The 18,929-nt window shown below is 26.2% G+C and overlaps 1 protein-coding gene across 3 annotated transcripts in view; it reads left to right on the top strand.

Moving 5' to 3' along the window:
• LOC107449731 (forkhead box protein K2) overlaps window positions 1–18,599 on the top strand; it is a 32,202-nt gene extending 13,603 nt beyond the window's left edge. For 2 of the 3 annotated variants that reach the window (XM_016065358.5, XM_071183120.2), the window contains 4 exons: window positions 1,476–1,669; window positions 5,503–5,717; window positions 10,647–10,787; window positions 14,395–18,599. In XM_016065358.5, coding sequence (XP_015920844.2) covers window positions 1,476–1,669; window positions 5,503–5,717; window positions 10,647–10,787; window positions 14,395–14,783 — 939 coding nt within the window. In that variant the 3' untranslated portion in view covers window positions 14,784–18,599. The remainder of the gene's footprint in view (window positions 1–1,475; window positions 1,670–5,502; window positions 5,718–10,646; window positions 10,788–14,394) is intronic. The other variant, XM_087168298.1, reaches the window with a different exon arrangement.
• The last annotated feature ends 330 nt before the right edge of the window (window positions 18,600–18,929 follow it).

Raw genomic sequence — 18,929 nt, 5'->3', positions numbered from 1 at the left:
TAAAGGAAATTTATAAGGTTACAGCAAAAATTAAAATGAAACTTATAGTATATATTAAGATACAACATTTATTTGATATTATACTATATTATTACTATTAAGATTGCTTGCATAAACAATAAAATCAGCACAGATAAAGTGCTCTATTAAGTAGTTATTTAAAAGCTTTATTTAAAATTCACAAGTCGTAATAAAATTCAGAATTTTTGTAACCACGTGGGAATGCATCACAAAAACTGTCGAAAAAATTTATTGAAAAGAACTTGTATTTTAAATGAAATTGGTAAAAGCAAAACGCTTCAAAAATTTATTATTTAAATGTGCGATTTGAAACTCACTTTTGGTAATAATATTGTAGTGAAAATACGGGATTTTCGAAGTTACGTGCTAAAGTGTAGATATAACTGCTTTAAAAAAGTATAATTTAGATTTATGATGAAATTGGCAAAAATGAAGCTCATCAAAAAGTGATAAATTAAATGCGTGATCTGTAACTCACGAGTCGTAATATCATAATAAATTTATCAGGATTTTAAAAGCTGCATGGAAATTTGTAGTTATAAATGCTAAAAAAACAAACAAACACTAGAAACATCACTTGGATTTATAATAAAATCGGCAAAAATACTGGATTTTTTAAAACTATGGAATTTTCTAGTAATAACAGTTGAAAAAGCAATCGAGAAATAAGTTTTACTATAAGTCAAGATTTACAATAAAATTAGTGCAAATTGAGCTCATCAAGGAGTCAAAACTCAACTTTCAGATTCAAAATTTTTTCATTTTTCAAAAGAAGAAATAAATATCTTCAGAAGCTCTCTCTGGCCGCACATCAGCAGTCGGCGGGCTGCAGGTTGTGCACCCATACTGTGATAACATATTTATTAAATGTATTGCATTACAGTGTTTACGTTAAATATCTGCATAAAATAGATATTAAAATTAGGTAAAAAATGTTAGGTTAAAGTTTTTTTCCAACTGAGAGATGATAAATTCACTGTCCTTAGACTCACTCTCTAAATACATAAGGAATTACAAGGTCTGAATACATACTAAGTTTTTCCTCAAATTTTTTGAATATTTAAATTAATTTAAATGTCCTGTATTATGTTATATATGTATGTATGTGTATATATATGACGCCCAGTGGCTGAGCGGTAGAGCTCAGAGCTGTCGTCCCTGGTTCGATCCTCGGGGCCAGGCAAGATTGACTCAGCGTTTCATCCCTTCAGTGGGTCGATAAATGAGTACCAAGCATGCTTGGGAACTAAACACTGGGGGTTCCGCGTTCGGCTGACCACCTGACCGGAACATCTGCTCCTGCACCCCAGAGCCCAAGGTCAAGAAAACTGAGATGGGCACAGTAGGCCATGGCCCTCTAGGACTGTCACGCCACTGAGTTTAGTTTATGTATATGTATATATTTATAATATATGTGTGTGTATAATTCTGATTGAGTATTTCATTAATTTTAGAACTCTATTCGTCATAATTTGTCACTTAATCGACATTTTGTGAAAGTTCCAAGACCTCAAGAAGAACCCGGTAAAGGAAGTTTTTGGAAGATTGACTCTCAGTCAGAATCAAAACTGATCGAACAGGCATTTAGGCGAAGGCGGCAAAGAGGTGTGCCTTGTTTTAGGGCACCTTATGGAGGCCTGTCTTCTAGGTAATTTCTTAGATAAACAATAAAAAATTTCATAAAAAACATATGCACTTAATTTTTGGTTTAAATGAGATGGAAAGAATTTTTGTAAATTGTTATTTGTGTAAATTGTTAAAGCAAAATCTATTTATAAATTTGGATTTTTTTTTTTACTGTAACTTTAATATGTTATACATTTTATGTATAATTCTGTTCAGTTGAATGAATGTTCCTTTTTTTTAAAAAATTGCAAAAGATGCAGCTTCTTAAGATGCAAAGAAAGAGAAAATATCTATCTTATATACTATTTCGGGTACCTTATATATATCTCTGTTAATATATTTTTTTGTTACTTCTGGTCTATTTTTATCTTGCATGAAGTTAAGGTGATGTTTTACACTTCATTCTTAGAAACTGATGTTTTCTATTGTAATTAAATATATTGAAGTTTTATCCCTGGAAATATTAAATGGGTAAATTATATTTATTAAATTGGTAAATTATATTTATTAGTAATTATGTTTCAAAATAGATTAATAAATAAATAAAAATGCATATGAGTGATGTTAAATTGTTGAATTATAATTTTCCATTAGCTGTGTGTAAAATAATTTTCTGGGAATTAACATATTTCAATTATACCTATTTAGTTTTATGTTTACATAGACAACATCGGAAGAGTTTCACAACTGTTCTGATTAAATCGTATTTGTTTTTATTTTTTAGCCTTGTTCCAAAAATATGATTTTAGGTCAAAATTTATTATACAATTTAAGGTCAAATATAATAATTTTCGGTATTCTAGTGCCTTTTCACTCCTCATACTGATCCTCTTTCAACCCAGGACAGGACTAAAAACTAGAAGCAGGGAATAGGATTCTTATGCGAGTATCACATATCGCAGAAATCTTATTTATGCAATTTTAATATCAATCATCGATTTTCGGATTTACCTGGTTAAAAAGTTGCATGTTGCAATTCATATTCACTCAATTTAATAAGTACACCATGATTTCTATTCATGCAATTTAAAAATCTTATATCATAATTTGTATTTATGCGTTATTAAAACCCAATATCGCTATTCTCATTCATGAGAGTAAAAATCCAATGTCTCGATTCGTATTCAATCGGTTGTAATATCAAACATCAATTTTCATATTTATATGTGATTTAAAAACTACGTTGCAATTCATATTAACGTGATCTAAAGATTATACATCATATTTAACACGATTTCAAAATTTATTATCACAATTTGTATTTTCACGTGTTTAAAATATGTTGCGATTCTTGTAAGAAATAAGTTTTTTTTTGAATAAATTACTATAAGGGTGTGATATTCTTTATTAGTAAGTAATTTAATTAAACGTGTTAGTTCAAAAAATTATGCTAAATTTAAAATATGTATGGTAAGTAAATTGATGTCTCGATGTTGATTTTTTGGGCACTTGGATTTTATACTTAATGTCACAATTTCTCCTGATTGGCATATAATGCTTTGTGTTCCTATTCTTGTTTTTAACAAGTTGGTAGCTATGTGTTTATTTGAATACTTGGAGCACTTCTAAAACACATTAAATACCTAGTTAGTGTTCACCAATATTGATGAAAGACTTGTTCTGCCCAGAGAAACTTACAATAATTTTTTTTCGTTTGATGTATTCTGATCTGAGCTATTATACTCTTCATTGGATATGTAACAGTCAAAATTGCTTCCCTGTCTTTAAAGTTTTAGGATGTTTAGCTTGAGGAAAAAAATAACCACGATTTTATTTATTCAGTGGTTAGTTTGCAATAATAAAAAGTAATTTTTGAAACTATTTTAGTTAGAAAATATCAACTATTTCAGCTGTATTGTTTTTATATAATACAGATTGCGTAGCATTTTTAAAAATTGCTTATTTTCGATTTTAATTTTTTAAAAGCCCTAAAAGGTGCTTTTTTTTCCATTGGAAGTTTTTAAAAAGTGCTTTAATTTTTCCTTTTCCAAACTGAGATTTTTTCTTTACTATCTTTAAAATTTTTGTTACATAACCAAGTAAAGTAATTGTTAATTTAAAAAATAGAATGAGCCACTCGATATTGAATATACTTAAAATTGTGCATGAATTGTTTTTATGATGGCTGATATAATTAAGAAAAGAGTTCTTTATCAGAAACTAATTTTTTTGCATTTTGTTAATATATGGGTCATTCTCACGAAAACTGTCATTTTTCAGTTCATAAAATCCCAAAAAAGTAAAGTGAATAAAAAGCTCTGAAACTTTTTATATTAATAGAAATATGTAATGACATTATAAAGAAAGTATATATCCTTTAAATTATACTTAATATTTAAATTAATTAATTTTTTATATAATTAATTTACGATTAATTAATTAATAATAATTAATAATTAATTAAAAAATTAATTAATTAATTTAAAAAATAAATTAACAAATTTAATAAATTAATTTATTAATTTTTTAATTCATTTTTCAAATTAATAAGTAAATTAATTATTTTCACTATTTAAAAAGTGAGGGAATGATATTTTATTTTAATACATGTTTTTATCTAAGTTACATCTACCTAAAGTTTGAAAATGATAACATACTAAGTATATCTAATATTTATTATAATTTAGTCTTATATATTTAATAGTTTTTACAGGTTTGGGAAATAAAATTGGCTGGCACGATTTAACAAAAAAAATTTAATAATATACTCATCTTGAATCATTCCCTCACTTTATACACAAGTGAGGGAATGACGAATTCAATAAAATTTGAAAATAACAGTTAGGCCTAATGAATTTCTGAAGTCAATCACATACAATTATATTCATACAAGAAAGCAACATATAATTATCCACTTTCTCGATGAAGTTGTATTTTATTTTACTCTAAAAAATGACATGAGGGAATGACAAATGTAAAAAATTTTACCTGGTTTGATTCATTCAAATGTATTCCACAGCAAAGCTTCTTTAAGTTGAAAATGGAAACATACTGCAATTTTGTTCTATGATGCCAGTTGTTAACTTCTGAAGTTTTTATTAAAATATTTTTATTCTAAGAAGATTGCAGGTGATAAGAACATTGTTGTGAGGGAATGACGCGAAACACTGGGGACAAAGTTTAAAATAGTGCTGTGTTAATATTTTTATCAGAAATTCAATTTAAAATTGATTTTCTGAATTCTATATTTTAGTATTCTGAAATAAAAAACACGAATTTGTAAAAAAAATTTTTGTATTTCAGAAACAATTTTTTTCTTTTTTTAAATCAGCAGTGGGGACAAGTGAGGGAATGACATATTGGTATATTTTAATTACCTAAAATAAATAAAAAATAAAAATTGATAATTTTATTTTTATTCTTTTGTTAGCTTGCATTCTGAAGGACACTTTCCCTGAATTTTTTTTCTTCGTAAGCTGTAAAACAAACATAAAATATACTGGGGACATGAAAATGAGTGTTTTTGTGAGAATGACCCATATATGTATGAAGAACTTACATCAATAGGAAGAAAATTTTTTATTAGCGCTCAAAACCCAATTATGATATTTTTTGAGTGCTTAAAAGGTGCTTATGTTTTGTTGAAAAATTTAGCTACGCACCCTGCGCATATTTTTAATACATTTTATAATAATATTGTTAATTCATACTATACTTTTAATACATTTTATTGGATAATTTGGCTATGAAATAAATAAAAATAAAGAAAATTTGATCTAAATAAAATACATGATTTAAATCAAATCTGATTTTTTTTTTTTGATGTTCTAACCTTAGTAAATGTTTTTTTTCCTTTTATTCTTTACCTTAACGTCACTTGAAATTTTCATTCAATTTTATGTATCCACTATTTAGATCTGCACCAGCATCGCCAAGTCATAGCGGCATAAGTGGTTTAGTCACACCTGATTCATTATCAAGAGAACCCAGTCCCACACCTGAAAGTATGGTCGTTGACCCTTCATCTGATATTATTGCCCAGCCTACACCTGCCGTAATCACTCAACCTGCTTATGTAGCTTTATCTCACGACATTCAAATTGCTCACACAACTCCTGGTTCTCCTTCTGGTAAATTTTTTTGATCTTTTTAATAATACCTTACATTTTGTTAAATTAATACACACTTAGAAGATAATGTTAATATTTTTCTTATTTTATATTTAGCATTACTATTTTCTATTTATTATTACTGTTATGTTTTACTATTTTCTGATTTGTAAGTTTCAAATAGAATAAAATATTAGCATTATAGCCAAATTTGGTATGTAACGAATCTTTGGTCACTATTCGGTATTCGGCCATTTTGCCAAATGTTCTGTTGGTTGTATGTTCTACCAAATATTCGGCTAACTGTTTTTTTTTAGAAAAAGAATTTTTTAAAGAAAGTTTTTTTGAATTAATTTAATGAAGAATAATCTAAAATGACTTTTTTTTTTCTTAAATATTCAATGTAATTTTTACACACATTTGTTAAGCTCTGAAATTTGCACACAGTTTTCAAATTTATGTTAAACAAATAGAAAAGCAAAATTTGAAGAATTAAAACTGGATTACTGTTTAATAAAACACGAGTCTTCTGCTAAATTTTAAAATTATATTCAGACAAGTTAAGAATTGAGAATGTATGTTTTTGTTTTTGTTGTTTTTCTTATGGTGCAGCTTTTTAACTAAGCATTTCTGAAATCTGGAATTTTTAATGCTAAAGTTTTGTTTCATGAACTTGGGAGTATTTTTAAAGAGCGTCTTTAATAAACTTTATTCTTTTATTGTCACTTTTTTTTCTAAAGATGTGGCATTGTGATAAAGTTTAACTGAGGTTTTTAGCTTTAAATTTTTCCTTGAAAGCCTTTCTGATAGATAATATTTTTTGTAATGTTCTATGCAAAATATTATTTTTCGCACTTAAGTTTTGTTGGAAGAAATAAGAGAATTTTGATTTGTTTTTTTAAAATTTGCAACTTTAGTTTTTTTTTTTTTTTTTTTTTTTTTTTTTTAACTGTTAGTTAGTTTTTTAATTATCTTAAATATTTCTTTATTATACAGTTTTTTCCCTTTACCCTATCCCAATAATTTAGCTAAGTTTTGAATCTTTTTTAAAAATAATTTAAAGAACTTATTTAGATATTAAAATTATTATTATTTTTTAAAAAAATTGCTTTTCAGATAAATTACTATTCGTTACATCCCTAATATTATGTTGTATTTTTATTTTGTTTTACCAGTTTTTTATTTGTAAATTTCAAACAAAGTAAAATATTAGCATATCAAGATTAATATCTGTGTACTTTTGACGTAATAATATTTTGATGGTAATTTGATCAATATAATCTATTGTAATTTCATGACTAGGAGGAGTTGAGAACATAGCCAAAAGTCAGTGTGCTCGTATAACTCCTTCTCCTTCTGGTGAACCTATTAATTATGTAACAAAATTTATGCCTTTATTAATTTTATATAGTTTTTATACAGTTTTTGACAGTTGTCAAAAATCTATAATTTAGGTATAAGAATAACTTCTGTCAAAAACCCAAATTTTAGTGTAGACAATATTAAATATTTATAAATAAAAATGCATAAAATTATAATTTATCCAATCTCTTAATTCATTAAATAAAAGTATAAAAATAATCTTATAATAATCTTAATAATAATCTTATTCATTATACGTAAAATAAATTTTCATTTATTCACATTTTGACTCCTCCTTTCCTTGAAGCATGCGATTACAAAAAAGTACTTTTGAAGTCCTCTGTACTCCAAGTTGATTTTTCAGTTTTATTTTTTTTGAGTTAGACCGAATTAGATTAGAAATTCGAAGCTAATCTTTCGATTGATGCTGAGCTGCATAGACTAAAATGTAGATGTACTAAAACTATTATAACATAATAAAATGTAATAAAAAAATTTATTCTAATAACTGTACTAAGTATCTATAGTAGTTTAATTAAAATCTTTATTGATTGATAAAAATTATTAACTCATTAGCAAACGTTAATATTTTTTGTAAATTATAATTAGTTTACTTATCAGGAGTGTATTAGTCTTGATTTTTTAGAAATATTCATGTACATATAAGCAAGAGTGCAAAAAATTCTTAGATCCTAATATTTCCTCAAAACAAAGTTTCACTTTAGATAAAAAAAATGCTTTTTTTAAGCTTTTTCTTATTTTTTTCCCCATAATGTTTTTAGAAGGTTAAGTTTATGTAAGAATTTTTTTTATTTTACATTATGCTTGAATGAACAAGCATATGTGTGAAAAATATTAGGAATAAAAATATATTGATGTAGTAATAATTTATGAAATTAAATTTAAGGTCTCTCCATAAATTTTAAGAATTCAAGCTAATAAATACACAAATTGATATAAAATGTTTTTTAATAATAAAAATTTTTTAGGAATTTTTCATTATTGCCAAAATTTCCTCCAAAACCTTGTTTGCACAATCAAACTTATCCTGCTTCCCTGCATATATAAGTACATTGAAATTGATACAAATATTGAGAATTGAAAATAAATTTTGTAAATTGAGATTAGACAATTATTGGCGACTACTTTTTTTTTTATATTCAATTCAAATCAATGTTTAGATATCAACTCATAGTTATTGCTTGTAATAATTAACAACTCATAGTTATTACTTGTAATATAAACTGAATAGTTATAATCTACCATAAATTTAGAAAAAATAATCAATAGTTTTGATAATTTTAACTATATTTTTTCTGTGTGTCATATAATAATAATCATATTTATAGTTGTATAAAATAAAAGAAATGTGCATGATTTAATACCCAATAAAATCTCCCCAATGACAAAAAAGAAACTAAACAGTCTCGTGTATTTTATATCAAAAGCCCAATCTATCTTTTCGTAAGTTAATGTGGACAGACAAACTTGAAAATTGAAGTATTTTTGTAAGAAATGTTTTAATATTAAACAAGATAAAGCTTCATGCTAAAAAATATATAAACTTTTTATAAAGGTTTTCTCAATTTATTCTTAAACACGTTTCTCAAATCAAGTAAAATTACAAATTAATTGGATATTATTTCTAAATAAATTTACGAAAAAGTAGATTTTTTTTCAATATATGGATATGTTTAAAACATATTTATTCTAAAATAGATTGCATGTTTACACTAATGTATTATTATTTTAATATTTTAAATATTTACCATTTCAAAATATTTTCCTCTAGTATTTTTAATTGCGAGTTGGGAAACGTAATTAATAACAACATTTTTTTCCCCTAATATATTATAAATTGTTATACTTCACTTTCTTTTGTTATTTATTTTTACACAATAGGGAAATATTGCATAAAATGTATTCCATTTTATTTTTTCAATGCTATTAAATTATAAGTAATATTTCCTTTTGAGTTTGATGGCAATTAAATATTATTACTGAGCTTTATAAATTATTGGTTTGCCTTTTTATTGTATCTATTTGTCATGAACTTTTTGGGTATGTATAACTTGCAAACAATTTCATATGAATGGTTACCCATTCATTCCCATTCAGAACAACATTTGATAATTTCTGTAATAGCACTGGGCACAAGAGGTAATAAAACCAAGGGCTGCTTTTTTAAGAAAAACTTTTTAAGCGTAATTTTTAAGTTCAAATGAAGACTGAAATCAAGCAATTTTTATATAAGTTTAAAAGGAGTAAAATCAAAATTTTAAAAAAAAATTCTGTCATTTTTGTTATGAATTTACGTACTTTTTTATTTGCTTCTAAATATAAATCCTGAAAAACTTCTTGCACTTTCTCTTTCTTTAATAATAACAAACTTGTCATAATTCACCAGTTAAACTCCTCACGCTCACGTCAAAATCACGGGGTGAACTTTTGTCTTTTATTTCTCCTGCCCTTGATATTTCCGGGCTGGATCGTTCAAAAAAGTAATGCATCATATAGGTTAAAATATATCCATCTCTTGTGCCTGTAATTTTATTTTTTTTAAATTTCTTATTTTACACACTAGCTTGCTGCACCAGATAATTTTCAATGTAACCGGAGATAGTTTATTTTAAACTTTCATTTCATCCATTGAAATGTATCATACAAGAAAAAATTACTAATATTTATTAATATTATGTGTAAGTTTAATAAAGTTCTGTTTTATTGTTAAAAGCGTACATTTTTTAAAATTTTCCCTTACTTTCTGGAAAACCAACATTTAATCTCAATGACCCTAAATGTTGGCTTTACCTAAAAAATATAATTTTTTAAAATTTCAAGCTAAAAAAGGATTATAAAAATCAAAAATGAATACATATTACATAGCTGCCAACTGTTCAGAATTTTTCGGATTTGTTCTTAATTATTAAATCAAATCTGAAAATCTGATATTTTAAAAAAAATCTGGATTTTTGTCAAATTGCTGTTATTTTTGCTTTTCAACCAGTTTCTTTTTCTGATCACTGCAAGTGCGTTTCTGTGATTATTGTGCTTAAGTAATTTTTTGTACCTTTTTATTGGAAAATACTATTCCAATATCTATTGCTGATCATTTCACTAAATTTAATCTGAAACAACTGTTATTAGTTTTTTTTAAAAAAATATATTGTAGTATTTAAACACTTGCATCAGAAATATTTGTTTATGACGTAGATTATTATTTACCTGTGTTTTATAATTTGGAAAGGAATAATTATGTATTAATAGGTAATGGTTGTTTTTAAATTATTATACCGGTATTCCTAATTATGAAATATTAGTATTATAAATTTCCCGCAAAAGATAGTGTTTATAGTTTTGTTTTACTAATTTACATAAGGTATTTAAATATATGTCTATTAATGTTATTATTTAAACTTTTGTCTTACGCTCATAATTGGTACGTATAATTTTATCGCATATAGTGTTCCTAAGGTTGGCAGCTATGATATTATTGTACATACCTTTTTTTATATAAATTTCTTGATAAAAAATAATTAGAATTTTATATAATTTTCTTAAAAATAATAAGATTGTTAATATCTTCAGGAGGCATTCATACTGTTGAAGTTGTAAGTACTACTCCAGGATCAGTTTCTGCAAATCAAGCTGCTTCAGAGCAAACTATCATTACTAATGGGATTCTGATCAATGGTTCACATACAAATGGCATAAAAATTGAAAACTCTGGTGAGAGTCATTTCCCCACATTATAAACTTAATCTCTGTTTGATTTTGTACAAAAATTTTTTGCTCTGAAAAATTGCCTTTGTTGTTTTCTGTGTTAGTAAATCATCTCTATAATAATTTTTGATTTTATGATTCTTTCCCTTTAAACTGAATAAATAATGCTATAAAAAATATTACTTAAATCACAATAATAATTTTCAAAAACGAAATATTGATAACTAAAAAATAGCATATTTTTGTTTTAATTGGGGTACAAAATCATTGCTTGCATTGTAAGTGTGCAAGAATGGGACAAAATTTTATTTCCATTTTAATGAACATACATACAAAAAATTAGTTATGTTAGTTAGTATCATTGATATTCATTTTTGTTGTTCTATTGAATTTTGAAAACTTATTGCACGAAAAATTATTTTTTATACTTTTAATTCATTTGAACAAATAATTATTTTGTGAAATTTTGAAATTAAAAATGTATGAAGTGAAATAAGTAAAAAAAAAAAAAAAATTTAGCGAATTTTACCCTTTTAGAAAAATCCTTATTTTACCATACCCTTATTACTACTGTATATTTTTAAATATTCCAATTTTTTGTAAAAAAATAAAATAAAAAAATATTTAATTATTTTTTTTCATAAAATTCCATAATTCTGCTTATTTGAGCTTTATGGTTATTCAGCTAGTTTCTATTATATTTTATTTTTAAATATTCCAATTTTTTGTAAAAAAATAAAATAAAAAAATATTTAATTATTTTTTTTCATAAAATTCCATAATTCTGCTTATTTGAGCTTTATGGTTATTCAGCTAGTTTCTGTATATAAATACAACTGAAATAGAGTTATGATATACAGTGATAGAAATTCACCATAATGTAATTATTAGATATGATTTTAATTGTTATTGGCTCATATTGAAAATCTAATAGATATATATATCAATTTTCTAAGTTTTTAATATTGAAAAGATTTGCCTCACCTGGTTATGTGAATAATTAGTTTAACAATTTCAATTTAGGTGATAGCTTACATCATATCACTTGTTCAATGGTTTGTTACTTGCTTATATACATTCTCACTACCCTTACAATAATGGAGTTTTTGACATTTTTTTAAATTTCCCGAGAAATAGTTCTCAGAAGCATGAGAGACTGGCAATATATTACGAAAGAAAACAAATACTTTTTAACTCCCTATGCCAGAAAATCAAGCAATAAGTTTGTAACTTGTTTAAATTGCTTTGGTTGTTATTTTTAATAGCTACGTAAAATTCGGTGAGCCTAGAGTAAATATTTATGGAAATATGGACTGTAAAAAAAAAAAAAAAAAAAAAACTTATTTTTCTTTTCCACTTGCAATTATTTTTTCCCCCTTTTTTCTATAACTTTATAAATATATAGTTTTAGTATTCGAAAGAAAGCTCAAAACAATCAGGAGTTTTCCTGAAATTTAAAAATGAGACCAGCATTGTGGGGGATCATCTCCCATAAAAATGTTTTCTTTCCTTATACCATCACATTTTGCATTCCTGCCAAGGCTCCTGTATTTTACAACTATCTCCTGTTTACCTATATATTCTCAAATTTCTCCGAATTTGTAGAAGAAATTTTAAAGAAAGGAAGAAGAATTTTGGCAATAAAATATCCGCTGATGGCAAAAATAATTCTCTTATTCCTCAAGAGATGTTGCTATTGTCAGTACTGCAGTATGTTGAGTGTTTATAGTTTAAGTAATTATAAATAATAGTTTAAAAAAATCTTCTTTAGATTAAGATTTATATACACATATTTTTTACTTCGCTAAATGTAAGTTCTTATATTATTTCCAATTTTAACTTACATGACTATGCATGATGTATCAAAACTTTACTGTAGCCCAAAAAATGATGTTAGTCAAATCTCCGTTATTTTATTTCTCCAAAGTTGGCTGGTATGATTTTGATTTCTGGACGTTTATTGTAAGGTATCATTTATTAAATTTTGTTTTATGAAACAAAATAAAATTTGGAGAAAACCCCATATTGTTTTGAGCTTTCTTTTAAAAAGTACAAAAACTACTTACAAAATGGCTTGAAACTTTTTAAATTTTTAAGATATTCAAATCGAACTTTTTTCATTAGTTGCCAAATGAGGTTAATAAAAAATTTTCTGCCCCTGCACAGTATAAAAGAACTACCTTAAATACTTATATCTTGCACAGTTTTTAACAATTTTTTTTTAAAAAGCAAGTAAAGAAGTAATTTTGTAATTCATTTACTCCATTTTGATTCCATTGAATATTTATAAAGTTAAGGAAAAATAACTTAGCGCAAAAAAATTTGTTTTTTATAAATATAACCACAACTCCATAGATATTTATTCTATGTTTACAAAATTTTATGCAGTTGTTTTAATTGACAACTAAAATAATCGATACAAGTTACAAGCTTATAGTTTGATTTTCTGGTTTAAGGTGCTCAAAAATACTTGTAATGTTTCGTAATTTATTCTGTCCCCAAAACTCTAAATCGCATGACCTAAACATATCTAAAGTTATAAAATGTCCAAAACTCAGTGTCTCTTCCATTATTGTAGGGTAGTGTTTATATACATGTATATTATAATATAATTATATTAATATTTGCTTCAAATATTCTGATCAGTTATTAATAAATAATAAACCATTATGTCTGTTAATAAACATGGGTTAATAGTATTTTAAAGGTTTTTACCAGTAGAAACTCAAACCTGTTATTATCACATTTTATAAAAAGCAAATATAAATGCTTTTATTCTTTTCGTAACTATCAATGTAATAGATAACTTTTCATTTCAATACAAATGTATTACTCCTAAATTCAGTGTCGCGACAAATCAAATATCAAAGTCTACTTTTCTTTGATTATAGGGTTATATTAACTTCTAACAACATTTTTGGTAAAAATGTTATATCCTGATTATTTAATATTAAAAACGCAGGGTTGGCTTTATTATTGGCTATATATCATCTATCGTTAGCTCACCAAATTTTGGACCTCTTCCCATGTTCCTAAGTAAGCAAAGCATATGCATTCCATGCTCAATAGCAATTATGCATTCACTGGTAATTTGAATTTAGCATTAGGACTGGAATTTTTTGGAAGTCCGGTAGCATAACAGTCTGACCATTGAAAGTGTAACAAAATTTTTATGTAAATGTCTGGCTAAAATTTTAGCAGTTTAGAATGGCCCCATTGTATGGAACTTTTTAACTGCTAAATAAAGGAATATGTTTGAATTTGCTCATTATTTTATATCAGTAATTTTACAATCCCACTATTAACTTGGAGTAAGAATATATTTTATCTATGCATGAATAAGTCTGGATTGAAAAATAAATAAATAAAAATTATATCCCATCAGTTTAGTTACAAATATCTGGAAAATGTGATGAAATCATTCTAGAAAAGTTAGGAATGTTCCAAATTGTGATAACCCTGTAGTAAATAAATTTGTTGCACACAGAATATCCTTCTCAATTCTTTTTTTTTACACATTTTCCTCCTTTTACTTTTTTAGAAACTCGTGCCAGCAGAAGGTAGTTATTGTGATTTTCTTTGTTAAATGCTAAATTTTTTTTCTTTTCTATAGATAAAGTAAGCAGTCAGAATTTACTTCCTGCAGTTAAACCAAGGATCTTGGTTTGTGGGCCAAAAGTTCAAAACTCCGATTCTCAACCTGTTTCTCAAGCTACCGTAATTGTACAAGCATCTTCATCTGGTGTGGCTGGATTTCCCTCGAATGTGCTGACAGTGGTGACTCAGCCTTTGGCTGGAAACTCAGATGAGGCATCAAATATCTATAGTACCGCATCATTTATAGCACCTCAACCCCTAAGTAAAGACTCATCTCAAAATGTAGCAAAAACATTTAAACGAGTGTTTACCACTGCAAATGAGCTTGAGGATGCATCTGTTTCCGAAAGTAGCACTGAAAACAATGTCGAAATTAAAAGGCCAAAGAGCGAACCGACTTCATAAAAACCGTCTCCGTTTTGAGTGTTGTAAGCCTCCTTTTGCATTGCAATATTACAAATTGATTTAGTTCCATAAAAACTCTTTATTGTGGCTTCAGGAGTGACTTTATTTCTCTTAAATATGTGACTCTTCAGTTTCTAAATTGAGAGAGAGATATGGGAATGTGTACATAAGAGGACAATAAAGATGTTATAAACTGAGCTTACACGTTGAGCCAGAGCAGCGGGAAATTTGTTTGAAAGCAAGCTGAATTCTATCAATCACATTCATGATTCTGATGCACACCAATGAAAATAAATTAGTCAACAAGTTCTCTCTGTTGTATAGGTAATGTGTGTATAAAGTATTGTAGCTTGCAATCCTACCTTTCCACATTTGATTCTAATGCATTTAAAAATGTGTACTATAGCTTTTCATTGCTAGGCATTATGCAATTTGTGGATTTTTTATGTGATATTTTTCATTTCATTGCTCTCATCAGAAAAAATTTAAGTCATCTGGATAAAAAGGGAAAAAAAGAAATATGAACTTTTTTTTATGAACATGTCTTTAATACTCCTATAGTATTAGTGTCATACGCATATGAGATTTCTTCTTTAAATTTTGAGATTTGTCAGGTAAAATTCCTATTTTGTGCTAAATCATGTCTAATCTAACACAGGGATGCTAACTATATTCAATAACATCTGTCAAACGTGTGCAAAACTGCTTGAATTTCTTATTTTTGGTTGCTTTTCAGTTTGTAAATGCATTATCTTATTTGCAGACTAACTCTCGAAATTAATCTGCAAACAAATATGCATGCTTATTTAGTACAAAAAATTACAGGGTGGAATTAAGCTAGTACACAGGTACTCTACAATTTATTTGCAACGTGTGTTGTAAAATATTTGTATTCAAATGTTGTACTTGGTAGGTTCGCAAGTTTTAATAGGTTCGCAAGTTTTAAAAGACAAAGTCAATGCATAATTTAATAACTGTGGACAACTAAAAGAAATTACTGAATATTTATTTGCTTGAAATTTCTTGATTGGGAAAAAAAAAATTCATCTGAAACAAAAACATAAATAAAATGATAAATATTTTTAATTTAAATTATTTTCAGGTGACTAAAATGTATTAAAAATAAGTTAAATAAACTAAATTTGTAAGAAATTATAAAATTCTCTATAAACTTAACTAAATTAAAACAATGCTTTTAAAAATAAAATATATAAGGCAATAAAGAATAGGAAGTCTAAAAGATGAAGATGAAAAACAAAGATTGTATTACTAGCTATTTCTTTTAATTTATGGAATTTAAAACCAAGATTGAAAAACTTGCACATTCTTGAAAAATTAAAATTCGATAAATGTCAAAATCGATTGTTGCTTTTTGCGATAAGAAATGTGTAATCAATGATTCGTTAATCCTTCCCTCATATTTATTTCCACATGTTTTGGATAGGGTAACAGAAAAGCATTGCTTCAAGTTTGCATCCCTGCTTATATTTCATGTACTCAAAATGTTATTGACATGGGTATATACCAGTGTTTTCTTGACGGAGGTTCTTTTCACATTCCTCTGTTTTGTACATTATTTCATTTGACAAAGAATTTCCCAGTATATGGGTCCAAACTGACATTGAAATTTTAAAAGCATATCTGAATTATGTTCAGTTACTTGGATTTGTTGAATGTATAAGGTGACCAAATACATTCATTATGGTTATAACTTTTTGGGTGGTTGACCATAACATTATTTGTGGATTTTTATGATCTAAATATCAAAACATAAATAGTCTATATACGTCAGTATTAATTTTTTAAATTACTGTAATTTCAGCACTCATTTCTAATTTTTTTACTGTGTCCTATCTTGATGTCAAAGGACATAAAAATATTACTTGTTTAAAATTCCCCCCCCCCCCCCAAATGATATTAATTCACCATCATGATCAGTAAACTAAATGTTAAGTATTTCAAAAACTGCATTTTATTTCAAGCAGATACTTTAGTAGCATTTTTATTTGGGGGAAAAAAAAAACATACTGACTCAAAATTTTTGTTCTAAATTTTTAAATATGTAGTCAAATTCTCTCTTTAGGCAACTTTTGTGAAGTTACTTACTTTTTGAGAACAAAATTTTCTTTTAAATTTCTTACGCTGTTGAAAAACATTAGCTGTAACAAAAAGTAAAATTATTTTTGAGTCCAATTAAATCGAGCGATTTTCGAAACTATAATTTTAATTTTTTTCGTCAAGCTGTTTTTGATTAATTTAGATTTTAACTTTTGTGTAAAATTTGTATTTGTTATTTATTGAGCATAAATACATTTCACTATTTCCATTTTCTATGTAAAATTTACTATGCAATTTTTTGGATAAAACCTGCATATTTTTTTAGATATTTTTGCACTAATTAATAAATGTTGTCATCCATTTAAAGCTGGGCTTCAGTTACGGATCAGTTCAAAATGGTATAAAATATCAAACCCTCTTCCTTGTCAAAGTAATAATGATATCTATGGACTGCTTATTATGTTTTAATACAATTTTTTATTGTTATTTGCTAAGCGACCATGTTACCAAATATGTTACAGGATTACAGATATTTTAAAAACCTTATAGTTTTTCACAAAAATTGTAACAATTTGCTGAATGTTATAAATGAATGCATGCTCTTTTTGTAGGCATAAAAGGTAATATTTAATACTGTAAAAATAATTTTTACAGTATTAATATTTTTTGTACCTAAAAAATATGTTAAATTCAAGAACTGCTATGCAACTAACTAAAAACAATGAATGGGTATGTGTAACTAACTAAAAATTGCAAGTAGATACTTTAATGATTACCTAATATTTCTTTTGTGAATATTTTATAATTACTCTTCATTGGTATTAAATTAGAAAAAGGAAACTTAGATCTGAGAAATTAAGTTTGTTGAATATTATTTTACAGGATTACTTCATCAGCTTTTAAAGAGTTAAAAAATTTTTTTTTTGTTATTTTAATGAAATATCTTCTGCTAGTTCTAAGCTGTGCTAAGTTTTTCAAAAAATATTTACGAAATCTTAATTTTGTAAAATTCTGTTATTTGCACTTAATAGTTTTTTTTTTCAAAAAATTTCTTACAAAATTTTTTTCTTTTATTTCATTTCTGAAATTTCACTTTTAAATTTAACCCCAATTTAATGATAACTTTTCCTTATTGTGTTATTGTTTCCTATTTTATGTGCCATTCTCTGACATGTTTCCGAGTTTCATGTATGAAACTAATAACAGTTCTTAAAATAATTAAGTCATAATAGCTTTGTAATATTACAAAGCATTCATAAGATCAGGGTAATGCATGATGATTTCTGATAAATATTAGTGTCAAATTGTACTAAGTATACGATGTTTTGTTATTAGTTGTATAGCCTTGTAATTTTGATGTTGCATAACATCATCTCTGATTTATTGTATAAAGATTTTCCTTGTATATTAATAGTGTATGACATGTTCATATAAAATATACTGGAATTATAAGATTTGAGAAAGCAAATACCAATTTCAAAAATACGTTTCTGCATGAGGGGCAGTGTTAATTTAAAAAAAAAAAAAAAAAAATCTTTCTACTTTTAGATCAGTGTAATTTTATTCTATGAAACCATCTTTAGTTCTATGAGTTCATTGTTTCAATAAGAGGGTCAGCAGAAAATGGGTTTTTATTTTTGTTAGTATATGTCTCTCCATCTGTATAAGTATAGTTAAATGTTATAAAATTTGACTGAATTCTTAAAATATCTGTTTTGCTTTCTAAAGATCCAGTAAAATAAAGTATATATAACTGTATTTGTAGTCTTCTATGTGTATTTTATTCAGAAAGGCTTTTTTTTTTTTCTTTCATGTTTTAAGTGTGTATGTTAGCAAAGCATGCACAGTAGTTAGTGAGTGTGTTAACTCAGATTCCGTAATTATATGCACAAATGACGTCACTTACGTTGCCTGAAAAGAAAATATATGTTGCCAACACAGGACCGAAACTTAATTCTGTTAATTTAATGTGTTCAGATGGGTAACAAACCACTCCAACAGTAAAACCTTTGAGCAACCGCTCTTCACAGGACTGTGTTTGTGTGACTGATGCTGAGAGGTGGCTGCAATTCAGAATTATAAATAAAT

This window comes from Parasteatoda tepidariorum, chromosome 7 (genome assembly GCF_982258835.1).
Source record: "Parasteatoda tepidariorum strain Cologne lab strain chromosome 7, Ptep-v5.0, whole genome shotgun sequence".
NCBI classification, from domain to species: domain Eukaryota; kingdom Metazoa; phylum Arthropoda; class Arachnida; order Araneae; family Theridiidae; genus Parasteatoda; species Parasteatoda tepidariorum.
This window is presented reverse-complemented; position numbering and strand designations above follow the sequence as displayed.